Source organism: Bombina bombina, chromosome 1, assembly GCF_027579735.1.
Source record: "Bombina bombina isolate aBomBom1 chromosome 1, aBomBom1.pri, whole genome shotgun sequence".
Classification (NCBI taxonomy): domain Eukaryota; kingdom Metazoa; phylum Chordata; class Amphibia; order Anura; family Bombinatoridae; genus Bombina; species Bombina bombina.
In genome coordinates this window covers 1,063,989,375-1,064,016,074 of record NC_069499.1, presented here as the reverse complement: position 1 = coordinate 1,064,016,074, position 26,700 = coordinate 1,063,989,375, and the positions used below count along the sequence as shown (strand labels likewise).

General features: G+C 40.6%; 1 protein-coding gene across 1 annotated transcript in view; it reads left to right on the top strand.

Annotated features, from left to right (window-relative positions):
- Positions 1-26,700, top strand: part of NCOA3 (nuclear receptor coactivator 3) — a 656,351-nt gene that overhangs the window by 373,598 nt on the left and 256,053 nt on the right. Inside the window, exon 8 of the mRNA XM_053716954.1 lies at positions 9,546-9,672. Within this exon, the coding sequence (XP_053572929.1) occupies positions 9,546-9,672 (127 nt within the window). The remainder of the gene's footprint in view (positions 1-9,545; positions 9,673-26,700) is intronic.

The window sequence follows — 26,700 nt, the reverse complement described above, 5'->3', positions numbered from 1 at the left end:
TGACTGGAGGTTATGGGTAAGGGAAGTGATACTTAACAGCTCTGCCGGGGTGCTCTTTGCCTCCTCCTGCTGGCCAGGAGTGACTATCCCACTAGTAATTAGAATGTTTCGTGGACTCTCCATGCCCGGAAATAAATACATTTATCAGCATACATTTTTGTTTTTTTCTTTAATTCAGATAGAGCATGCAATTTTAAGCATCTTTCTAAAGTACTCCTATTATTAAAAAAAAATTGTTCTCTTGCTATCATTATTTAAAAAGTCGGAATGTAAAGATTAACAGCCACACTATTTTTGGTTGATAACCTGGGTTATAGCAAAACAAAACAGTTTCCCTGGTGAAAGTCAGTCACTTGACAGAAAATAGTTATAGTCTCTGGTGTATACAAAAAGAGCCAAATAGAACAAAGAACATCTCTATAGATAAGCGCCCAAAGCGTGTACCTGTGTCTGCAACAGGAGAGAGCAAAAAACGCAGGAGCAAAAGAAAACCATACAACTCTTACCCCAATCCGATTTAACTGGACATCGCTCTGAAAGTCTCTAGATCGCGGACCATACCTTGCTGGAAAACAAGCGGATGCGTGAACCACAACTCCGGTGTGGAATTATTCACCTTGCAATACCTCCATTCCTAGCGGTTTCTTCCGGTGCCGATGTCAGTGTTCAGAGCGCTGCGTGTGACGTCAACAGTCACGTGACGGTTACAAGGGGGGTGTGTGCGGTTTATTCTCCAATCAACTCCGAAGCTGAAAGTGCTGTGTATCGATTCCATCCATCCAACACATCAGTTCTCTTGCAATAGCGTGCTCCAATACACCAGGTGAGGTAATGGGAATCCCAATAAGGACTCCTTGTATTCCCGTAATGCGAAATCAAAAACAAAAGACGGATTCCTTCTTCATATATAAAACATAGCAATTTTATTGAAACAAATTAAAAAGTTCCATTACTACCAGCACAAGAAAAAATAGAGAGAACAGCTGGTCTGAATAGTTTCTGCATCTTGCCGTAATCTTAGACCTGCTGGGTACTTGGAAAATGCGGTCTTAAAAGTACACCCTAACACAGTAATTGGTTGGAAAGAGAGGTCAAAAAACCTCCCATATTAACCCTAACAGTACTGGATAAATAGATCAGAGTTGAAATAAGGGAGAGGTTTGGCGGAAAAGAACATATATGGATATTATATGGAATAATACACAATTAAATGGTCACAATTATTTACAATTATTTACAAAGATATCATCAATATTTAGAGCATAGAAAATATGTATAAAAGGCTAGATATACACCCTGGGAACGTACCTTGTAAAAATTTTGTTTAATTGCGGTTTCACATTTATTAAAGTGTTTTCCAAGCTTGCTGGTCTCATTACTAGTCTGTTAAACATGTCTGACATAGAGGAAACTCCTTGTTCATTATGTTTAGAAGCCATTGTGGAACCCCCTCTTAGAATGTGTACCAAATGTACTGATATTTCTATAAGTTATAAAGAACATATGGCTTTTAAAGATTTATCACCAGAGGTTTCTCAGACTGACAAAAGGGAGGTTAAACCACCTAGCTCTCCCCATGTGTCAGAACCTATATCTCCCGCTCAAGTGACGCCAAGTACATCTGGCGCGTCCAATGTGTTTACCTTACAAGACATGGCGGCAGTTATGAATCATACCCTCACAGAGGTATTGTCCAAACTGCCAGGGTTACAAGGAAAGCGAGACAGCTCTGGGGCTAGAACAAATACAGAGCTTTCTGACGCTTTAGTAGCTATGTCCGATATACCCTCACAATATGCAGAAGCCGAAGCAGGAGAGCTTCTATCTGTGGGTGACATTTCTGATTCAGGGAAGGCGTTACTTCAGTCTGACTCTGAAATGACAGCGTTTAAATTTAAGCTTAAACACCTCCGCTTGTTGCTCAGGGAGGTTTTAGCGACTCTGGATGACTGTGACCCCATTGTAGTCCCAGAGAAGTTGTGTAAAATGGACAAATACTTTGCAGTGCCTGTTTACACTGACGTTTTTCCAGTACCTAAGAGATTTTCAGAAATTATTACTAAGGAATGGGATAGACCAGGTATACCGTTCTCTCCCCCTCCTGCTTTTAAAAAGATGTTTCCCATAGATGCCGCAACACAGGACTCTTGGCAGACGGTCCCTAAGGTGGAGGGAGCAGTCTCTACCCTAGCTAAGCGTACAACTATCCCCATCGAGGACCGTTGTGCTTTCCTAGATCCAATGGATAAAAAATTAGAGGGTTTCCTTAAGAAAATCTTTATACAACAAGGTTTTATTCTCCAGCCTCTTGAATGCATTGCCCCAGTCACTGCTGCAGCGGCTTTCTGGTTCGAGTCTCTTGAGGAGGCTCTACAGGTGGAGACCCTGTTAGATGATATTCTAGACAGGATTAAAGCTCTTAAGTTAGCCAATTCCTTTATTTCTGACGCCGTTTTTCATTTAACCAAACTAACGGCTAAGAATTCAGGTTTTGCCATTCAGGCGCGTAGGGCGCTATGGCTTAAATCCTGGTCAGCTGACGTTACTTCAAAGTCTAAGCTTCTCAACATCCCCTTCAAAGGGCAGACCCTATTCGGGCCTGGACTGAAGGAGATAATTTCTGATATTACTGGAGGAAAAGGTCACGCCCTTCCTCAGGATAGGTCCAACAAATTAAAGACCAAACAGCCTTATTTTCATTCCTTTCGAAACTTCAAGAGTGGTACAGCTTCAACTTCCTCTAATGCAAAACAAGAGGGAAATTTTGCCCAGTCCAAACCAGTCTGGAGACCTAACCAGGCTTGGAACAAGGGGATGCAGGCCAAAAAACCTGCTGCTGCCTCTAAGACAGCATGAAGGAGTAGCCTGAACTTCTTTTATGATTGTATTAGTCTCAGACTTTGCTGTCTCTTTAAGTAACAGCTATTTTCATTGGAAATATTGCAGCTATGTTAATTGAGGTGTCAGCAGGCGTTTTTAAAGGGATAGTCTAAATTTTAACTTTTATAATTCAGAGAGAGCATGCACTTTTTAAACCACTTTCTAATTTGCTTTGTTCTCTTGGTATGCTAACTGACTGGTGGCTGCACTTAATTGCCTCTTGTTATTGGCTCACCTGATGTGCGCAGCTAGCTACCAGTAGTGCATTGCAGCTCCATCAGAAAAGATACAAAGAGAATGAAGCAAATAGATAATAGCAGTAAATTTAAAAGTTAAACTGTATGCTCAATCTGAATCATGAAAGGAAAAAAATTGGTTTCATGTCCCTTTAGTAAAATGAATTCTTTAATACTCTTGAAATAGCCTGTTTCAAATATAAAATGTATAAATAGCTATAATGTATCTATAATACCAGGTTTTAGATGTTTATTGTGCTAATAACTATTCTGTTGTTTTTCTTTCTAATGACACGGTGAGTCTATGGATAATCTCTAATTACTATTGGGAATATCACCCCTGGCCAGCAGGAGGAGGCAAAGAGCACCACAGCAAAGCTGTTAAATATCACCTCCCTTCCCTCCAACCCCAGTCATTCTCTTTGCCTACGTTACAAGCAAGTTGGATGTAAAGTTTAGGTGTCTGAAAGAAGATTCTTCAATCAAATTTGTATTATTTCGCAGCAGAGCAAGTTTGTTCTGCTCCTTCCTGGCGTATGCCAGTCTCTTCAGTAGAGCTATGGTGTCTCTTAAGCAATTGGGAACTTGTGGGGTATAATCCTCCCTGCGCCTCCCAAGTAGTTGTTACTTCCCTATCCTTAAAGCCTGATTAGGATTATTCAGTCTTTCTTGTTTTCCACTGGTCTATGTGAGGAGGTGTGCCTCTCAAACCAGGTGAGCTGTCCTCCTGCCGGACGGCTAGATACAGGTAAGTGCGTTGGTCTTCTATTTCTGGGGGACTTGCACTTAAGGGTTAAAAGGCTGCAACAGTATTTTTGGACTTTTATATCATTTATGGGATGTTTCAGGCAGGACGCAGGCACTATGTGACAAGTACAGCTTCATCGGTTAATACTTTGATTATTAGTATTTCCTGAATGATTGCTGTGATTGGGGAGACCTAGGAGTTAACTTCAGGATAGAAGGGATTTAACCCTAGTTGGAAGATCAGATTAATCATATAATAATTTTTCAAATTCTTATGTATGAGAAGATTTGGTACAGTGTTTTAGACATGGTTTAAAGTGAAAGTAAATCCTAGCGTTTTCCAAACGCTAGGATTTGCTATTGAAACAAATAAAGGGGACTTTCATTCATGAAGTATAAGATACTTCATGTAGAAAGCTCCTTTATTTGATTCAATCGATCGCCACTCTAAGCTCCTACAGCAGCCCATGGGTAAAAAAAAATTTGGCTAAGAGGTGACGTTTTCACACCTTAGCCAATAGCCGTGCTGTAAATCCCATGGGTGCCGGATTTACCACACGGCTATTGGGTTTTTCTTCCACTCGTAAGGAGAATAAGAGTAAAGGAAGGTTTAGTCGTGTTTCTTGGAATCCTTTCTAAGGTTCCCTCCCAGGGTCAGATTTCTCATTCTTGAGTATCTGCAATCTAGATATGATGAGAGGATTTTCCAAAACTGAATTCAGGGACGACTTCTCCAGGAGTGATAGCTCCAGTCCTCGTTTGGGAACGGAACAAGTTCCTTAGACTGAGTACCGTCCTTCAAGATGGAAACTATTGTTCCATTCTTCCCTTGGTACAAGAGGGTCAATTCATGACAACAGTAGATTTAAAGGATGAGTACCTGCATGTTCCTATCCACAGGGATCATCACAAGTTTCTGAAGTTTCGCTTTTCTAGACATGCACTTCCAGTTTGTGGCTCTTCCATTCGGTCTTGCCACAGCTCCCAGAATTTTTTCAAAGGTCCTGAGATCCCTGTTGGTGGTGCTCCGGTTGCGGGGCATTGCAGTGGTGCCTTATCTGGATGACGTTCAGGCGCCATTCGTTCAACAGAGGTCAGAAAATTAAAGATCCTCGACTCTTGTCGGGCCCTTCAGTCCTCTCCTCAGCCGTCTCTGGCTCATTGTATGGAGGTGATCGGTCTGAAGGTAGCTGCCATGGACATCATTCCATTTGCCCGGTTCCATATCTGTCCTCTGTGGTTATGCATGCTCAGGCAATGGAATGCCTCCCAGGGAACATGCTTTTGCAGACCCTCCTGGGTGATTGTAACAACAAACGCCAGCCTGCTGAGATGGGGAGCAGTCTGGGGCTCTCTAAAGGCTCAGGGAATATGGACTTGAGAGGAGTCTATTCTCCCCATAAACATCCTAGAACTGAGGGCAATCTTCAATGCTCTTCTGGCTTGGCCTCATCTTCTGCCTGGTTTGTCTGGTTCCAATCGGACAACATAACTTCAGTGGCTTACATCATCCATCAGGCAGGAACTCGGAGTTCCTTGGCAATGACAGAGGTAGCTAAGATTGTTCAGTGGGCAGAGACTCACAACTGCTGTCTATCTGCAATCCACATTCCAGGAGTGGACAATTGGGAAGCGGATTTTCAGAGCAGACAGACTATTCACCCGGGGGGTGTGGGAACTTCATCCGGAGGTGTTTTCAAGCTTGATTCTCAAATGGGGACCGCCGGAGCTGGATCTCATGGCATCTCGACAGAATGCCAAGCTTCCAAGGTATGGGTCAATGTAGAGAGATCCTCAAGCGGTACTGATAGATGCTCTGGCGGTCACTTGGAATTTCAGCCTAGCGTACCTTTTTTTCTCTGTTCCCTCTCCTTCCTTGAGTCATTGCTTGAATCAAACGGGAGAGGGCGTCTGTGATCCTCATTGCACCGGCATGGCCTCACAGGATCTGGTATGCAGACCTAGTGGAGATGTCATCTCTCCCACTGAGGAAAGATCTTCTACTTCAAGGGACCTTCCTTCATCCAAATCTCGTTTCTCTGAAGCTGTTTGGAGATTGAATGCTTATTTTTATCTAAGCGTGGGTTTTCTGAATCGGTCATTGAGAACTTGATTCAGGTGAGTACGCCTATTACTAGAAAAATTTACTATAAGGTATGGCGTAAATATCTGTATTGGTGTGAATCCAGAGGCTACTCTTGGAGTAGAGTTTGGATTCCTAGAATTCGGTCCTTTCTCCAGGAGGGTTGGAGAAGGGTTTTTCGGCAAGTACTTTGAAGGGTCAAATGTCTGCCTTGTCTATTTTGTTACATAAACGTCTGGTGGATGTACCAGACGTGCAATATTTCTGTCAGACCTTGGTCAGAATCAGGCCTGTGTTTAATCTGGTTACTCCTCCCTGGAGTCTTCACCTTGTTCTTAAAGTTTTTCAGCAGGCTCTGTTTGAGCCTATGAATTTTTTAGATGTCAAGATGTTATCTTGGAAAGTTTTGTTTCTTGTTGCAATTTCTTCTGCTCGCAGAGTCTCAGAACTCTGTGTTGCAGTGTGAATCCCCTTACCTTATTTTTCATTCTGTTAAGGTAGTTCTGCATACTAAATTGGATTTCCTTCCTAAAGTGGTTTCGGATAGGAACATTAATCAAGAAATTGTTGTTCCTTCTTTATGTCCTAACCCTTCCTCTAATAAAGAGCGTCTGCTGCACAGCCTAGATGTGGTACGTGCGTTGAAATACTATTTGCAGGCGACTAAGGATTTTTGCCAGTCTTCGGTCCTGTTTGTTGTCTTCTCTGGGAAACGTAAGGGTCAGAAAGCTACGGCTACTTCTCTTTCTTTGTGGTTTCGTTTGCTTGGCCTATAAAACTGCTGGACAGCAGCCTCCTGAGAGTGTCACGACTCATTCTAAAATGAAGCTTCTGTGAAACAACCGATTTGCAAGGCTGCAACTTGGTCAAATTCTATCAATTTGATACTTTTGCCTCGGCTGAGTTTTCTTTTGGGAGAATGGTTCTTCAAGCAGTGGTGCCTTCCGTTTAGGCTCCCTGTCTTGTCCCTCCCTTATCATCGGTGTCCTCTAGCTGGGGTATTGATTCTCAATAGTAATTAGAGATGATCTGTGGACTCACCGTGTCATTAGAAAGAAAACTAAATTTATGCTTACCTGATAAATTTTGACATGGTGAGTCAATGGCCCGCCCTGTTTTATTTAGACAGTTTTTTTTGTTGTATTATAAACCTCAGGCACCTCTGCACCTTGTTACTACTTTCCGCTCTTTTTACTTTGGTCGAATGACTGGGGTTGGAGGGAAGGGAGGTGATATTTAACAGCTTTGCTGTGGTGCTCTTTGCCGCCTCCTGCTGGCAAGGAGTGATATTCCCAATAGTAATTAGAGATTATCCGTAGACTCACCGTCAGGGGTGACTCCTGTCAGGGGCCCAATGAGCCAGGGGGGCCCCATGAGGCAAGAACAACTAAAAATATATATATTTTTTTAAATTTGGCATCCACCAGTGGGAACTACAGCAGAGTGCTAATTGAGCATGGGAAATGTTATTACAAGGAGTTAAAGTATGAGCATTTGAGAGGATTTCTGAGTGAGCACTAAACCACTATGCACAGTGTGAGACTTGACACTTTGTTTGTACAGTGTTTGCCTGAGTCAGACAGCATTGCAGAGGAGGTAGGACTTATTTAGTAAATGTTTTTTATTTCTTTGTGCAATTTCGGATTGTAACTTCAGTGTGATAGTAGTTTTATGGTGGGGCCAGAGGTCCATAAAAACACATTTTATTAGCACCAGTGTATTTAGGATTATTTGACAATGCTGTAGAAATTCTATATTTAAAGCCATGCAGAAATGTTTCCTCCTCTATACACAAATGGTAGGTGCCCTTTTGGCAGGTATGCGTTTTATTTATTTATTTATATATATATATATATATATATATATATATATATATATATATATATATATATATATATATATATATATATATATATATATATATATATTACATTCCAGTTTACTGCCCCTTTATGCAAGGACTTTCCAGATTTTTACATCTGCATAAAATGTTATACTCTCAGGCTAAGATTGCTCAGTGTTTGAAATGAGACAGGTTAACTTATAACTGTTCAGTTTTACAAACAAGCCTAAGTCCTGCATTTAACCAGATCTAATGGTATGAGTACCACAGCTTATGGTTCTACCAAGACCATATAGAGTACAGCATTTTCAAAATCCATAAGTACAGATCAAAGATGGGAACATTTGTACACTATATTTGAAGTGGTGCTCTTGGTTGGGGAAAAAAAAAGATGTCAACCTTTTAAAATTACTTTTCTCCATCTAGCCATCTACCCCAGATCATTAATGTACAATTTTGAATTCACAGAATTATTTTTGTTTGCACATTTACAAATATGATTCTTTAAAAAGTGATCTCTTAATTTCTGCAATTTTTTTATCATGCATGTCACACACTGTTGATTTAGGGGATGCAATGTGCAGAAATGTTACTTGAGTGTTTCTGTGGATGTCTGTGTTTGTCTTTGTGCTTTTGCTTGTGTCTCTGAGTGTGTATTTTTTTCTGTGGGTCTCTCTGTGAGGGTGGATGTGTATGTCTTTGTGCATTTTCTGTGGATGTCTTTGAGGGTGTGTGCGTATGTCTTTGTGCTTTTTCTATGGGTGCCTCTTTGAGGGTGGGTGTATGTATGTCTTTGTGTATTTTCTCTGGATGCCTCTGTGAGGGTGGGTGTGTATGTCTCTGTGTTTTCTCTGGGTGTCTCTGTGAGGGTGTGTGTATGTCTGTGCATTTTCTGTGAGTGTCTCTGTGAGAGTGTGTGTATGTCTTTGTGTGTTTTCTGTTGATGTCTCAGTGAGGGTGTGTATGTATGTCTTTCTGTGTTTTATGAGGTTGTCTCTCTGTGCGTGTATGTCTTTGTGTGCTTTCTTAGGCTGTCTCTGTCTGTGTTTCCTTGAGTGTATGTGCAAGTTTGTGTTTGAGTTTGTGTGTGTGTCCATTGTCTGTTCTTTTTTTAGGACATTTTGACCTTACTACTGATTATTCACATCTTTCTACAGACTTTGAGACTGAGACCTTTCTGGAAGTCACCAATCCAACATTTAACCTTTAAATTATTGTTTAGGCAATTCAGGGCCCTTCCTTTCAGCCACTGCATGCTGTTGTCATCATTTAGTTGGCATCTTCCTTGACAAAAAGATAATCAGAACTCCATATTTTGTTTTGTAAATCTCCTTTTTTGACAAAACTGTAGTCTACCTCATTACTTGTCAGGTCAATGTAAACAAGTGCTGAGTGTCTGAGTGTGTTTGTGTGTTTCTTTGTGTGTCTGCTAGAGTGTCTATATGTGAATCCTTATGTGTGTGTGCATTTCAGTGTATGAGTGTGTCTGTGTGTTTCTGTGTTTGTGTGTTACTACCTACTTTACAACATTTCCAAGTTTGACTACACTTAAGAGTAAAGTGCATATATACGTTTTAGTCACTTGGTCAAAAATTTCACATGTCAAGGGGGGGGGGCCTGGTCAATGGTTAAGTCAGGGGCCCCAAAATTTCTAGTGGCGGCCCTGCTCACCGTGTCTAGAAATAAATAAATTTCTCAGGTAAGCATAAATTTCATTTTTTTGTTTGACTTCTTTTTGGGGTTTTTGTTTTTTTAGGACCCAATGACATGGCAATGGGGATTAGCTCAAATCCGTATGGACAACAGGGTCCTTCTAACCCACCCGGTTCCTGGCCTGATGGTATGATGTCAATGGATCAAGGACATGGCGGAGCACAAAACAGGTAAAGCTAACAGCGTGTAGCAAACACTTTAAATCGTGGACTGCACAACCTTGTAGGCCAAATTACAAACCACTTTGTAACTCAGATTGGATTTTGAAAGGATCTGTGTTTTAAGGGCATTATGATTAAAGGGGCAGTTAAAACTAAAATTGTTATTGTTTTTAAAAAGATAGATAATGCTTTTACTACGCATTTCTGAGTTTGCACAACCAACGTTGTTATATTAATATACTTTATAATATTTAAACCTCTAAATTTCTGCCTGTTTCTAAACCACTACAGACAGCCTCTCATCACATTATTTCTTTCATGTAAATGGCAAGAGTCCATGAGCTAGCGACGTATGGGATATACATTCCCACCAGGAGCGGGCAAAGTTTCCCAAACTTCAAAATGCCTATAAATACACCTCCCACCACACACATACTTCAGTTTTACAAACTTTGCCTCCTATGGAGATGCTGAAGTAAGTTTGTGCTTGATTTTTTTTTTATTTCTTCTATGATAAACACTTCTACACATTCTGAAGCCCAATTCCTCTGAGTGCAGTGTTTGTCAGAGGGATGTGTAAAGAGTATTGCCTGTTGATTTTTATGTTTTCACTTAAGGGGAAATCTTTTCAAGGGCTCTGTTATCGGTCGTAGGAATTCATCTCCTACCTACCTTTTCAAATTGACAATATACTCTTATACCATTACCTCTGCTGATAGTTTTCATTACTGGTTTGGCTATCTGCGTTATGTGGATGGGTGTCTTCGGTAAGTATGCATTATTATTTAAGACACTCTCAGCTATGTTTGGTGATTTATGTATTAATATAAAGTTTTAAATATATGTATTTACTTATATTTGCCATGAGTCAGGTGTATGTATATTTCCCTTTGCAGTCTAACAGCTTCAGTATGAGAATCATGTTTTAGGAAGTTATTTTCTTACCTGGGGTTTAGTCTTTTTTCCAATTTGACTTGTTTTTCCTTAAATTTTGCAGGCAAATCTAGGCTCGCGAGGGCGCAAAATAATTTTTCTGCCACAAATTTGCATCTAAGTGTCGCACGTTTCGTCATTTCCTGCGTCTTTATTGACGTTAGGTTGTTTGGCGCAAAGTCACGCTTGTTATGACGCGAGTTGCGTCATTTCCAGATGTTGATTGACGACAATTTTTTTTTTTACTATGCGTCATACTTGCCGCCATATATTTTTTTATTATATTACCCCACTTCCTTTATGCTCCCTGCTCTCTTTATATTCTAGAGGGCTATGCTGTTTGCTTTTCTGCTTATTTCGCATATGCATTTTTCCCATTCCTGAAACTGCTATATGAGGAAATTGGATATTTTGTTTAAATGTTATTTCTTCTGTTAAGTGTGATCAGTCCACGGGTCATCATTACTTGTGGGATATTAACTGCTCCCCTACAGGAAGTGCAAGAGGATTCACCCAGCAGAGTTGCTATATAGCTCCTCCCCTCTACGTCACCTCCAGTCATTCTCTTGCACCCAACAACTAGATAGGATGTGTGAGAGGACTATGGTGATATATTTAGTTTTTATATCTTCAATCAAAAGTTTGTTATTTTATAATAGCACCGGAGTGTGTTATTCCTTCTCTGGTAGAATTTGAAGAAGAATCTACCTGAGTTTTTCTATGATTTTAGCCGGAGTAGTTAAGATCATATTGCTGTTTCTCGGCCATCTGAGGAGAGGTAAACTTCAGATCAGGGGACAGCAGGCAGATTAATCTGCAAAGAGGTATGTAGCAGTTTATTATTTTCTGACATGGAATTGATGAGAAAATCCTGCCATACCGTTATAATGTAAACTCAGCCTTGAATGCAGTAGATGTAGCTGATATCAGGCTGTCATGTATGTATATTTTACACTTCAGTTTTCTGGGAAATGGTACTTCTCTGGCTTTTAAACTGTATACATAGACTTAACCTATTTTGCAGGGACTTGCAATAGGTTTTAAATGACAATTAATTATTGAGGTAAAACGTTTTTTTGCTGGCATATAAAAACGTTTTTTTCTCTGAGGTACTGGGTGAAAAAATGTTTTGGGCACTTTTTTTCCACTTGGCAATAGTTTTGATTTAAATTAGAGCAGTTCACTGATCCCTCTCACTGTTATGTGTGTGGGGGAGGGGCCATTTTTGGCACTTTTACTATGCATCAGAAAAACTCAGTCAGAGGTTCATTTTCTTCCTGCATGATCCGGTTCATCTCTACAGAGTTCAGGGATCTCAAGAGTCTTTTTTGAGGGAAGTAATCATTACAGCAGAGCTGTGCTGATTGTATTGACTGTGATATAAAAAACGTTTATTTGTGTATTTTTTTCTGCTGCCTGGGTTAGTTATCATTTGCTGAGGGGAACAATCCTTTGCTAAAACTGTATATTCTGACAAAGATTGATGCTATAACTTAATTATTTTATCTGTTATAATATTTTCTGTGCTTCTTAAAGGCACAGTTCGTTTTCATATTATTTGTAAATTACTTTGAAAAGTATTTCCAAGTTGCTGTTTATTTGCTAGTGTGTTAAACATGTCTGATTCAGAGGAATATCTCTGTGCTATATGTGTTAATGCCAAAGTGGAGCCCAATAGAAATTTATGTACTAAATGTATTGATGCTACTTTAAAAAATAGTCAATCTGTACAAATTGAACATATTTCACCAAACAACGAGGGGAGAGTTATGCCGACTAACTCGCCTCACGTGTCAGTACCTGCATCTCCCGCTCAGGAGGTGCGTGATATTGTAGCGCCGAGTGCATCTGGGCGGCCATTACAAATCACATTACAAGATATGGCTACTGTTATGACTGAAGTTTTGGCTAAACTACCAGAACTAAGAGGTAAACGTGATCACTCTGGGATGAGAACAGAGTGCGCTGATAATGCAAGGGCCATGTCTGATACTGCGTCACAGTTTGCAGAACGTGAAGACGGAGAGCTTCATTCTGTGGGTGACGGTTCTGATCCAAATAAACTGGACTCAGACATTTCAAATTTTAAATTTAAGCTTGAGAACCTCCGTGTGTTACTAGGGGAGGTATTAGCGGCTCTGAATGATTGTAACACAGTTGCAATCCCAGAAAAAATGTGTAGGTTGGATAAATATTTTGCAGTACCGACGAGTACTGACGTTTTTCCTATACCTAAGAGACTTACTGACATTGTTACTAAGGAGTGGGATAGACCCGGTGTGCCTTTCTCACCCCCTCCTATATTCAGAAAAATGTTTCCAATAGACGCCGCCACACGGGACTTATGGCAAATGGTCCCTAAGGTGGAGGGAGCAGTTTCTACTTTAGCTAAGCGTACCACTATCCCAGTGGAGGATAGCTGTGCTTTTTCAGATCCAATGGATAAAAAATTAGAGGGTTACCTTAAGAAAATGTTTGTTCAACAAGGGGTTTATATTGCAACCTCTTGCATGTATTGCGCCTGTCACGGCTGCAGCAGCATTTTGGTTTGAGTCTCTGGAAGAGACACTTCAATCATCCACACTAGATGACATCACACACAAACTTAAATTCCTTAAGTTAGCTAATTCATTTATTTCAGATGCCGTAGTACATTTAACTAAACTTGCGGCTAAAAATTCAGGATTCGCCATTCAGGCACGCAGAGCTCTGTGGCTAAAATCCTGGTCAGCTGATGTTACGTCTAAACCTAAATTGCTTAATATTCCTTTCAAAGGGCAGACCTTATTCGGGCCCGGCTTGAAAGAGATTATTGATGACATTACAGGAGGTAAAGGTCATGCCCTGCCTCAGGACAAGGCCAGACAGTCCAATTTTCGTTCCTTTCGTAATTTCAAAGCAGGAGCAGCATCAACTTCCTCTGCACCAAAACAGGAAGGAGCTGTTGCTCGCTACAGACAAGGCTGGAAACCTAACCAGTCCTGGAACAGGGGCAAACAGACCAGAAAACCTGCTGCTGCCCCTAAGACAGCATGAATTGAGGGCCCCCGATCCGGGACCGGATCTAGTGGGGGGCAGACTTTCCCTCTTCGCCCAGGCTTGGGCAAGAGATGTTCAGGATCCCTGGGCGTTAGAGATCATATCTCAGGGATACCTTCTGGACTTCAAATCCTCTCCCCCAAGAGGGAGATTTCATCTGTCAAGGTTGTCAACAAACCTAACAAAGAAGGAAGCGTTTCTACGCTGCGTACAAGATCTTTTATTAATGGGAGTGATCCATCCAGTTCCGCGGTTGGAACAAGGACAAGGGTTTTACTCAAATCTGTTTGTAGTTCCCAAAAAAGAGGGAACCTTCAGGCCAATCTTGGATTTAAAGATCCTAAACAAATTCCTAAGAGTTCCATCGTTCAAGATGGAAACTATTCGAACAATTTTGCCCATGATCCAAGAGGGTCAGTACTTGACCACAGTGGATTTAAAGGATGCTTACCTTCACATACCGATTCACAGAAGTCATTACCGGTATCTAAGGTTTGCCTTTTTAGACAGGCATTACCAGTTTGTAGCTCTTCCATTCGGACTGGCTACGGCTCCAAGAATCTTCACAAAGGTTCTGGGCTCTCTTCTGGCGGTACTAAGACCGCGAGGAATTTCAGTAGCTCCGTACTTAGACGACATACTGATACAAGCTTCAAGCTTTCAAACTGCCAAATCTCATACAGAGATAGTACTGGCATTTCTAAGGTCGCATGGATGGAAAGTGAACGAAGAGAAAAGTTCTCTCTTTCCACTCACAAGAGTTCCCTTCCTGGGGACTCTGATAGATTCTGTAGAAATGAAGATTTACCTGACAGAGGACAGGTTAACAAAACTTCAAAATGCATGCCGTGTCCTTCATTCCATTCAAGAGACCAGAAATTCTCTTCTATGGTGGCTTTATCGGCCACATCTGTCCAGGGGAATGCCATTCAGCAGGCCAGACTGGTCAATTGTAACAACAGACGCCAGCCTACTAGGTTGGGGCGCTGTCTGGAATTCTCTGAAGGCTCAGGGACTATGGAATCAGGAGGAGAGTCTTCTTCCAATAAACATTCTGGAATTGAGAGCAGTCCTCAATGCTCTTCTGGCTTGGCCCCAGTTAGCAACTCGGGGGTTCATCAGGTTCCAGTCGGACAACATCACGACTGTAGCTTATATCAACCATCAGGGAGGGACAAGAAGCTCCCTAGCAATGATGGAAGTATCGAAGATAATTCGCTGGGCAGAGTCTCACTCTTGCCACCTGTCTGCAATCCACATCCCGGGAGTGGAGAACTGGGAGGCGGATTTCTTAAGTCGTCAGACTTTTCATCCGGGGGAGTGGGAACTTCATCCAGAGGTCTTTGCCCAAATACTTCCACGTTGGGGCAAACCAGAGATAGATCTCATGGCGTCTCGACAGAACGCCAAGCTTCCGCGCTACGGGTCCAGATCCAGGGATCCGGGAGCGGTCCTGATAGATGCCTTGACAGCACCATGGACCTTCAGGATGGCTTATGTGTTTCCACCTTTCCCGATGCTTCCTCGATTGATTGCCAGAATCAAACAGGAGAAAGCATCAGTGATTCTAATAGCGCCTGCATGGCCACGCAGGACTTGGTATACAGATCTGGTGGACATGTCATTCTGTCCACCTTGGTCGTTACCTCTGAAACAGGACCTTCTGATTCAGGGTCCTTTCAAACATCAAAATCTAACTTCTCTGAAGCTGACTGCTTGGAAATTGAACGCTTGATCTTACCAAAGCGTGGTTTTTCTGAGTCAGTTATTGATACCTTAATACAGGCTAGGAAGCCTGTCACCAGAAAGATTTACCATAAAATATGGCGTAAATACCTATATTGGTGCGAATCCAAAGGTTACTCTTGGAGTAAGGTTAGGATTCCTAGGATATTGTCTTTTCTACAAGAAGGTTTAGAAAAGGGGTTATCCGCTAGTTCCTTAAAGGGACAGATCTCAGCTCTGTCCATTCTGTTACACAAGCGTCTGTCAGAAGTTCCAGACGTTCAGGCTTTTTGTCAGGCTTTGGCCAGGATTAAACCTGTGTTTAAAGCTGTGGCTCCACCATGGAGTTTAAACCTTGTTCTTAACGTTTTACAGGGTGTTCCGTTTGAACCCCTTCATTCCATTGATATAAAGTTGTTATCTTGGAAAGTTCTATTTTTAATGGCTATTTCCTCGGCTCGAAGAGTCTCTGAGTTATCAGCCTTACATTGTGATTCTCCTTATTTGATTTTTCACTCGGATAAGGTAGTTCTGCGTACTAAGCCTGGGTTCTTACCTAAGGTAGTCACTAACAGGAATATCAATCAGGAGATTGTTGTTCCATCCTTGTGCCCAAATCCTTCTTCGAGGAAGGAACGTCTTTTGCACAATCTGGATGTAGTTTGTGCCCTTAAATTTTATTTACAGGCAACTAAAGATTTTCGACAAACGTCTTCCCTGTTTGTCATTTACTCTGGTCAGAGGAGAGGTCATAAAGCTTCTGCTACCTCTCTCTCTTTTTGGCTTCGTAGCATAATTCGTTTAGCTTATGAGACTGCTGGACAGCAGCCTCCTGAAAGAATTACAGCTCATTCCACTAGAGCTGTGGCTTCCACTTGGGCCTTTAAGAATGAGGCCTCTGTTGAACAGATTTGCAAGGCTGCAACTTGGTCTTCGCTTCATACTTTTTCCAAATTTTACAAATTTGACACTTTTGCTTCCTCGGAGGCTATTTTTGGGAGAAAGGTTCTTCAGGCAGTGGTTCTTTCTGTATAAAGAGCCTGCCTATCCCTCCCGTCATCCGTGTACTTTTGCTTTGGTATTGGTATCCCACAAGTAATGATGACCCGTGGACTGATCACACTTAACAGAAGAAAACATAATTTATGCTTACCTGATAAATTCCTTTCTTCTGTAGTGTGATCAGTCCACGGCCCGCCCTGTTTTTTAAGGCAGGTAAATATTTTTTAAATTATACTCCAGTCACCACTACACCCTTGGCTTCTCCTTTCTCGTTGGTCCTTGGTCGAATGACTGGAGGTGACGTAGAGGGGAGGAGCTATATAGCAACTCTGCTGGGTGAATCCTCTTGCACTTCCTGTAGGGGAGCAGTTAATATCCCACAAGTAATGATGACCCGTGGACTGATCACACTACAGAAGAAAGGAATTTATCAGGTAAGCATAAATTATGTTTTTTTCTTTTACATTTTGCAAGATGTCACAGTCTGATCCTGTCTCAGAAGCTACTGTAGGAACCATGCTTCCTGAACACAGTTCTACCAAAGCTAAGTGTATCTTTTGTAAACTAGCTGAGATTATATCTCTGGCTATATTATGTAACAGTTGTCATGATAAGCTTTTGCATGCAAATAATGTTTCTATTGGTACTAGTACAGCGTCTGTCAGGGGAGCATTTAGGTTTTCTGCTGCCCCCTATCCCCCCAGATTTTACGCTGTTTTTCAGCCACAATATTTTTTGGTCAGGGTATTGTGACCTTTTTCTTAGGAAATGTTCACCAGGACTTGTGTGTGTTTGTATGTATGTGTATATATATAGATATATATATATATATATATATATAGATATATATATAGATATATATATAGTGTGTGTGTGTGTATATATATATATATATATATATATATATATATATATATATATATATATATATATATATATATATATTTAAAGATAACCAACTAGTTGCACCACTCCTATCTAAGACCAGCCCATTTAAATTCCCTGATTATAAAGTTTTCAGGGAAGATAGTGCTCAGGTGAGAAAGAAGGTATGAATTGTATATGAAAAAGAAAAAATGTTAGGTCTAAGCCCACAATTGTTACCCCTTGTCCGGCACCAGAGTATTAGATCAAAATTATCCTAATCGTTTCCCAGTGACAGAAGAAAATCCAACTTATAGTTCCCTACACTCCTAAAACACTCAACAATTGTTTATGCTATCTCAATGTTGCAATAAGGATTAAATACATATATACTAAGCAGATACTTTATTGCTACAGGAGAAAACACAATTATATAATACAAAGTATTCAGTGTGGGCCCACTTAAACTAATCGGTATACCGAAAAAAATCCCAACATTAGTGGGAGAAAAAAGAGGGTGTTAAAGTTCCGTAAGAAATTGGATATTAGAGTCCCATATTATGTAGTTGTTAATTTATTCCACCTTAACTTGACTTTGTAAAATCTTCAGTGGGAGAATATGGCAAGGTTTATTTGAAACACTCACGGGTATTAAAACTTACGGGTGTTCTAGTTCCAGCAGTCACAGCTTTAAATTAAATCGTAGGTGTATGCAAATTTCACTTAGCTTGTATGCAAAATACGCCTCTCCAGGTAGGCTTACAGTGTTCCTCTCTGCTTATTTGTTTCAAGCAAGTTGAGACCGCAGCTTTTATTGCTGCGCTTACCTTGATTGTAGATCGTAGGCTTTTATTCCTACTTGCAATACCGCTGTCGTCGATCAGCTCCTTTTCATCCCGTTACTCCGTGAGTGCACACGCTACTCGACCACTCTTGTGCTTCACTTTCTCCGGTTAACAAACAACATGGAGGGTTCAGTGGTTACCCTCACCGAACATAATTGCTTCTAGCTTGCAATGCGCGTTTCACCCTCATTGGTATGTCAAAGAATAGGGCTTCATCCGGCTTGTCTTTCATTCGTCAGTTACCTGACTTTTAAGCCGTATAATTACTCCGCCCATACAGGTGAAATGAAAACGACACCTTAGTATATGTCCATTAAGATATCCATTCTTCTCATTGTTTTAGAAGTTATTGAAGTCAAAAAAACATATATATATACATATGTACCCTTTGGCATAAAACGTTTTATGCAATACAATTTTGGGAATTTAATAAAAGTACTACTTTTAACATAGAAATTTGAAAATATTATATATATATATATATATATATATATATATATATATATATATATATACTGTGTCCTATTCAAACTACTGCCTATGATTGTTATCTCTGTGCCCATACCGCCATCAAATAATTTGGTACTGCCATAAACACAGCCTTTGGCCATTTTTCCATACATATACATACATATAAAATCCCATCATTTACTACAGTTACTGTACCTTTACTGTATTCTGTGTGGTAAAGGCAAAAAAGGGGTTACATAAATGCAGTATGTGGTTGTTGTTGTTACTACATAAAGGCTACATCACTACTTTGGGGGCAAAATTGCTGATCTTTGGATGTCACTGGGAATGTGAAAATTAAATTATTGTTATTTTTGAGTTACTGGTAATGAGTGAGTTAAATCACTTTCTTTCATGTAATTAGCAAGAGTCCATGAGCTAGTGACGTATGGGATATACATTCCTACCAGGAGTGGCAAAGTTTCCCAAACCTTAAAATGCCTATAAATACACCCCTCACTACACCCACAATTCAGTTTTACAAACTTTGCCTCCCATGGATGTGGTGAAGTAAGTTTGTGCTAGATTTCTACGTTGATATGCGCTTCGCAGCAGGCTGAAGCCCGGTTTTCCTCTCAGAGTGCAGTGAATGTCAGAGGGATGTGAAGAGAGTATTGCCTATTTGAATACCATGGTCTTCCTCTAGGGGATCTATTTCATAGGTTCTCTGTTATCGGTCGTAGAGATTTCTTCTCCTACCTCCCTTTTCAGATCGACGATATACTCTTATATACCATTACCTCTACTGATTCTCGTTTCAGTACTGGTTTGGCTATCTACTATATGTAGATGAGTGTCTTAGGGTAAGTAAGTCTTATTTCTATTTATGACACTCAAAGCTATGGTTGGGCACTTTATATGTAAAGTTCTAAATATATGTGTTTAAACTTATATTTGCCATGATTCAAGATAATCAGTATGCCTTCATTTAGACTGTCAGTTTCATTTTTTTGGGAAAATGCATATAAATTTTATTTTTCTTACCTTAAAATTTTCAATTGACTTTTTTTTTCAATAATTGCGGGCTGTTAGGCTCGCGGGTGCAGAAAATGCTTCTATTTATTGCGTCTTTTTTGGCGCAAAAGTTTCGTCATTTCCGGCATCATAGTTCACGTAATTGCGTCATTTTTTGACGTATGTGTATTGCGGACTTTTTTTGGCGCCAAAAAATATGGGCATCATTCTTGGCACCAAAATATGTGGGCGTTATACTTGGCGCCAGTTTTTTTCACATTATTTCAGTCTCACTTTTTAGTTTCTTCTGGTTTTCTAGAGGCTTGTTTTTCATTTTGCATTTTCTTCTGTTATGTGTGATCAGTCCACGGGTCATCATTACTTCTGGGATATTATCTGCTCCCCTACAGGAAGTGCAAGAGGATTCACCCAGCAGAGTCGCTATACAGCTCCTCCCCTCTACGTCACCCCCAGTCATTCTCTTGCACCCAAAGACTAGATAGGAGGTGTGAGAGGACTATGGTGATTATACTTAGTTTTTATAACTTCAATCAAAAGTTTGTTATTTTACAATAGCACCGGAGCGTGTTATTACTTCTCTGGCAGAGTTTGAAGAAGAATCTACCAGAGTTTTTCTTATGATTTTAACCGGAGTAGTTAAGATCATATTGCTGTTTCTCGGCCATCTGAGGGAGGTAAAAGCTTCAGATCAGGGGACAGCGGGCAGTTGAATCTGCATTGAGGTATGTAGCAGTTTTTATTTTCTGAATGGAATTGATGAGAAAATCCTGCTATACCGTTATAATGATATGTAAAATTCAGACATCCAGGCCTTTTGTCAGGCTTTAGCTAGGATCAAGCCTGTGTTTAAAACTGTTGCTCCGCCATGGAGTTTAAACTTAGTTCTTAACGTTTTACAGGGTGTTCCGTTTGAACCCCTTCATTCCATTGATATAAGATTGTTATCTTGGAAAGTTCTATTTTTAATGGCTATTTCCTCGGCTCGAAGAGTCTCTGAGTTATCAGCCCTACATTGTGATTCTCCTTATCTGATCTTTCACTCAGACAAGGTAGTTCTGCGTACTAAACCTGGGTTCTTACCTAAGGTTGTCTCTAACAGGAATATCAATCAAGAGATTGTTGTTCCCTCCTTGTGTCCAAATCCTTCTTCAAAGAAGGAACGTCTTCTACACAATCTGGATGTAGTTCGTGCCCTCAAGTTCTACTTGCAGGCAACTAAAGATTTTCGCCAAACTTCTTCCCTGTTTGTCGTTTATTCTGGACAGAGGAGAGGTCAAAAAGCTTCTGCTACCTCTCTCTCTTTTTGGCTTCGTAGCATAATACGTTTAGCCTATGAGACTGCTGGACAGCAGCCTCCTGAAAGAATTACAGCTCACTCCACTAGAGCTGTGGCTTCCACTTGGGCCTTTAAGAATGAGGCCTCTGTTGAACAGATTTGCAAGGCTGCAACTTGGTCTTCGCTTCATACTTTTTCCAAATTTTACAAATTTGACACTTTTGCTTCTTCGGAGGCTATTTTTGGGAGAAAGGTTCTTCAGGCAGTGGTTCCTTCTGTATAATGAGCCTGCCTATCCCTCCCGTCATCCGTGTACTTTTGCTTTGGTATTGGTATCCCAGAAGTAATGATGACCCGTGGACTGATCACACATAACAGAAGAAAACATAATTTATGCTTACCTGATAAATTCCTTTCTTCTGTTGTGTGATCAGTCCACGGCCCGCCCTGTTTTTTAAGGCAGGTACATATTTTTTAAATTATAATTCAGTCACCACTACACCCTTGGCTTCTCCTTTCTCGTTGGTCTTTGGTCGAATGACTGGAGGTGACGTAGAGGGGAGGAGCTGTATAGCGACTCTGCTGGGTGAATCCTCTTGCACTTCCTGTAGGGGAGCAGATAATATCCCAGAAGTAATGATGACCCGTGGACTGATCACACAACAGAAGAAAGGAATTTATCAGGTAAGCATAAATTATGTTTTTTCCCATTCCTGAAACTGCCATTTAAGGAATTTGATAATTTTGCTTTATATGTTGTTTTTTCTTTTACATATTGCAAGATGTCACTACCTGACCCTGGATCAGAATCTACTTTTGGAAAAGCGCTGCCTGATGTCGGTTCTACCAAAGCTAAGTGCATTTGTTGTAAACTTTTGGTAACTGTTCCTCCGGCTGTAGTTTGTGTTAGTTGTCATGATAAGCTATCAAACGCAGATAGCATTTCCATTAGTAATAATCCATTACCTGTTGTTGTTCCCTCAACATCTAATGTTCAGGATGTTCCTGTTAATGTTAAAGAATTTGTTTCTAATTCTATTCGGAAGGCTCTGTCTGTTATTCCTCCTTCTAGTAAACGTAAGAGGTCTTTTAAAACTTCACATATATCAGATGAATTTTTAAATGACCGCCATCATTCTGACTTATCTATTTCTGATGAGGATCTATCTGGTTCAGAAGATTCTACCTCAGATATTGACACTGATAAATCTTCATATTTGTTTAAGATGGAGTTTATTCGTTCTTTACTTAAAGAAGTGTTGATTGCATTAGATATGGAGGAGTCTAGTCCTCTTGATATTAAAACTAATAAGCGTTTAAATTCAGTTTTTAAACCTCATGTAGTTATTCCAGAAGTTTTTCCAGTTCCTGATGCTATTTCAGAAGTAATTTCTAGGGAATGGAATAGTCTGAGTACTTCATTTACTCCTTCTCCAAGGTTTAAAAAATTGTACCCTTTGCCATCTGATAGATTAGAGTTTTGGGAGAAAATCCCCAAAGTTGATGGGGCTATCTCTACTCTTGCTAAACGTACTACTATTCCTACGGCAGATAGTACTTATTTTAACGATCCTTTAGATAGGAAGCTTGAATCCTTTCTAAGGAAGGCTTATTTATGTTCAAGTAATCTTCTTAGACCTGCTATTTCTTTGGCTGATGTTGCTGCAGCTTCAACTTTCTGGTTGGAGGCTTTAGCGCAACAAGTGTCAGACCATAATGCTTATAGCATTGTTAAACTTCTTCAACATGCTAATAACTTTGTTTGTGATGCCATTTTTGATATCATTAGAATTGATGTCAGGTATATGTCTTTAGCTATTTTAGCCAGAAGAGCTTTATGGCTTAAGTCTTGGAATGTAGATATGACTTCTAAGTCAACTTTGCTTTCTCTTTCTTTCCAAGGTAATAAATTATTTGGTTCTCAGTTAGACTCAATAATTTCAACTGTTACTAGGGGGAAGGGAGCCTTTTTGCCTCAGGATAAAAAATCTAAGGGTATATATAGGGCTACTAATCGTTTTCGTTCCTTTCGTCAGAATAAGGAACAAAAGCCTGACCCTTCCCCTAAAGGAACAGTTTCCGTTTGGAAACCTTCTCCAGTCTGGAATAAATCCAAGCCTTTTAGAAAGTCAAAACCAGCTCCCAAATCCGCATGAAGGTGCGGCCCTCATTCCAGCACAGCTGGTAGGGGACAGGTTACGATTTTTCAAAGATTTCTGGATCAATTCGATTCAAAGTCTTTGGATTCAGAACATTGTTTCACAAGGGTACAGAATAGGTTTCAAGGTAAGACCGCCTGTGAGAAGATTCTTTCTCTCACGCATTCCAGTAAACCCAGTAAAGGCTCAAGCGTTTCTGAAATGTGTTTCAGACCTGGAGTCAGCTGGGGTAATTGTGCCAGTTCAACTTCTGGAACGGGGTCTGGGGTTTTATTCAAATCTGTTCATTGTTCCAAAGAAAGAGAATTCTTTCAGACCAGTTCTGGATCTAAAAATATTGAATCGTTATGTAAGGATACCAACATTCAAAATGGTGACTATAAGGACTATTCTGCCTTTTGTTCAGCAAGGGCATTATATGTCCACAATAGACTTACAGGATGCATATCTTCATATTCCAATTCATCCGGACCACTATCAGTTCCTGAGATTTTCTTTTCTAGACAAGCATTACCAGTTTGTTGCTCTTCCTTTTGGCCTAGCAACAGCTCCAAGGATCTTTTCGAAGGTTCTCTGTGCCCTTCTCTCTGTAATCAGGGAGCAGGGTATTGCGGTATTTCCTTATTTGGACGATATCTTGGTACTTGCTCAGTCTTTACATTCTGCAGAATCTCACACAAATCAACTTGTGTTGTTTCTTCAAAGACATGGTTGGAGGATCAATTTACCAAAGAGTTCCTTGATTCCTCAGACAAGGGTAACCTTTTTGGGTTTCCAAATAGATTCAGTGTCCATGACTTTGTCTCTGACAGAGAAAAGACGTCTGAAATTGGTTTCAGCTTGTCGAAACCTTCAGTCTCAATCATTCCCTTCGGTAGCTTTGTGCATGGAAATTTTAGGTCTCATGTCTGCTGCATCCGACGCGATCCCGTTTGCTCGTTTTCACATGAGACCTCTCCAGCTTTGTATGCTGAATCAACGGTGCAGGGATTATACAAAGATATCACAATTAATATCCTTAATTCCCAATGTTCGATCTTCTCTGACTTGGTGGTTGGATCACCATCGTTTAGTTCAAGGGGCCTCTTTTGTTCGTCCAACCTGGACTGTGATCTCAACAGATGTGAGTTTTTCAGGTTGGGGAGCTGTATGGGGATCTCTGACAGTGCAGGGGGTTTGGGAATCTCAGGAAGCGAGATTACCAATCAACATTTTGGAACTCTGTGCGATTTTCAGAGCTCTTCAGTTCTGGCCTCTTCTGAAGAGAGAATCGTTTATTTGTTTTCAGACAGACAATGTCACAACCGTGGCATATGTCAATCATCAAGGGGGACTCGCAGTCCTCAGGCTATGAAAAAAGTATCTTGGATACTTGTTTGGGCGGAATCCAGCTCCTGTCTAATTTCTGCGGTTCACATCCCAGGTATAGACAATTGGGAAGCGGATTATCTCAGTCGCCAGACGTTACATCCGGGCGAATGGTCTTTTCACCCAGAGGTATTTCTTCAGATTGTTCAAACTGGGGACTTCCAGAAATAGATCTGATGGCCTCTCATCTAAACAAGAAACTTCCCAGGTATCTGTCCAGATCCAGGGATCCTCAGGCGGACGCGGTGGACGTGTTGTCACTTCCTTGGAATTATCAACCTGCTTATATCTTTCCGCCTCTAGTTCTTCTTCCAAAAGTGATTTCCAAAATCCTAATGGAGCATTTGTTTGTACTGCTGGTGACTCCTGCATGGCCTCACAGGTTTTGGTATGCGGATCTCATTCGGATGGCCAGTTGCCAACCTTGGACACTTCCGTTAAGACCAGACCTTCTATCTCAAGGCCCATTTCTCCAACATAGGTGTGTCCGGTCCACGGCGTCATCCTTACTTGTGGGATATTCTCCTCCCCAACAGGAAATGGCAAAGAGCCCAGCAAAGCTGGTCACATGATCCCTCCTAGGCTCCGCCTTCCCCAGTCATTCTCTTTGCCGTTGTACAGGCAACATCTCCACGGAGATGGCTTAGAGTTTTTTGGTGTTTAAATGTAGTTTTTATTCTTCAATCAAGAGTTTGTTATTTTAAAATAGTGCTGGTATGTACTATTTACTCTGAAACAGGAAAGAGATGAAGATTTCTGTTTGTAAGAGGAAAATGATTTTAGCAACCGTTACTAAAATCGATGGCTGTTTCCACACAGGACTGTTGAGAGGAATTAACTTCAGTTGGGGGAAACAGTGAGCAGACTTTTGCTGCTTGAGGTATGACACATTTCTAACAAGACTCGGTAATGCTGGAAGCTGTCATTTTCCCTATGGGAACCGGTAAGCCATTTTCTTAGTTTAAGTAAAAGAATAAAGGGCTTCATTAGGGCTTAAACTGGTAGACATTTTTCTGGGCTAAAACGATTACTTTACTAAGTATATTTGGCAGATTATTACATTTAATAGTTGTTAAATCTTGGGGATTGTTTTAATAAAAACGGCAGGCACTGTATTGGACACCTTTTTCACTGGGGGCCTTTTCTAGTCATAGACAGAGCCTCATTTTCGCGCCTCTAATGCGCAGTTGTTTTTGGAAAGCATGGCATACAGATGCATGTGTGAGGAGCTAAGAACCACTGAAAAAGCTTATAGAAGGCATCATTTGGTATCGTATTCCCCTCTGGGCTTGGTTGGGTCTCAGCAAAGCAGATACCTGGGACTGTATAGGGGTTAAATGTAAAAACGGCTCCGGTTCCGTTATTTTAAGGGTTAAAGCTTTCAAATTTGGTGTGCAATATTTTTAAGGCTTTAAGTTACTGTGGTGAAATGTTGGTGAAATTTGAACAATTCCTTCATACTTTTTCACATATTCAGTAATAAAGTGTGTTCAGTTTAAAATTTAAAGGGACAGTAACGGTTTTATTGTAAAACGTTTTTTGTGCTTTGTTGACAAGTTTAAGCCTGTTTAACATGTCTGAACCATCAGATAACGATGTTCTATATGTATGAAAGCCAATGTGTCTCCCCATTTAAATATATGTGATATATTTGTGTCATAATGTCCAAACAAAGTAGGGATAATAATGCCATAGATATGATATTGCCCAAGATGATTCCTCTAATGAGGGGAGTAAGCATGGTACTGCATCATCCCCTTCTGTGTCTACACCAGTTTTGCCCACACAAGAGGCCCCTAGTACATCTAGTGCGCCAATACTTATTACCATACAACAATTAATGGCTGTAATGGATAATTCTATTGCATGCATTTTTTTCCAAAATGCCTACTTATCAGAGAAAGCGTGATTGCTCTGTTTTAAACACTGAAGAGCAAGAGGACGCTGATGATATCTGTTCTGACATACCCTCACACCTATCTGAAGGGGCCAGGAGGGAGGTTTTGTCTGAGGGAGAAATTTCAGATTCAGGGAAAATTTCTCAACAAGCAGAACCTGATATTGTAACTTTTAAATTTAAATTTCAACATCTCCACGCACTACTTAAGGAGGTATTATCTACTCTGGATGATTGTGACAATTTGGTCATTCCAGAGAAATTAGGTAAGATGGACAAGTTCCTAGAGGTTCCGGTGCCCCCCGATGTTTTTCCTATACCCAAGCGGGTGGCGGACATAGTAAATAAGGAGTGGGAAAGGCCCGGCATACCCTTTGTCCTCCTCCTATATTTAAGAAATTAGTTCCTATAGTCGACCCCAGAAAGGACTTATAGCATACAGTC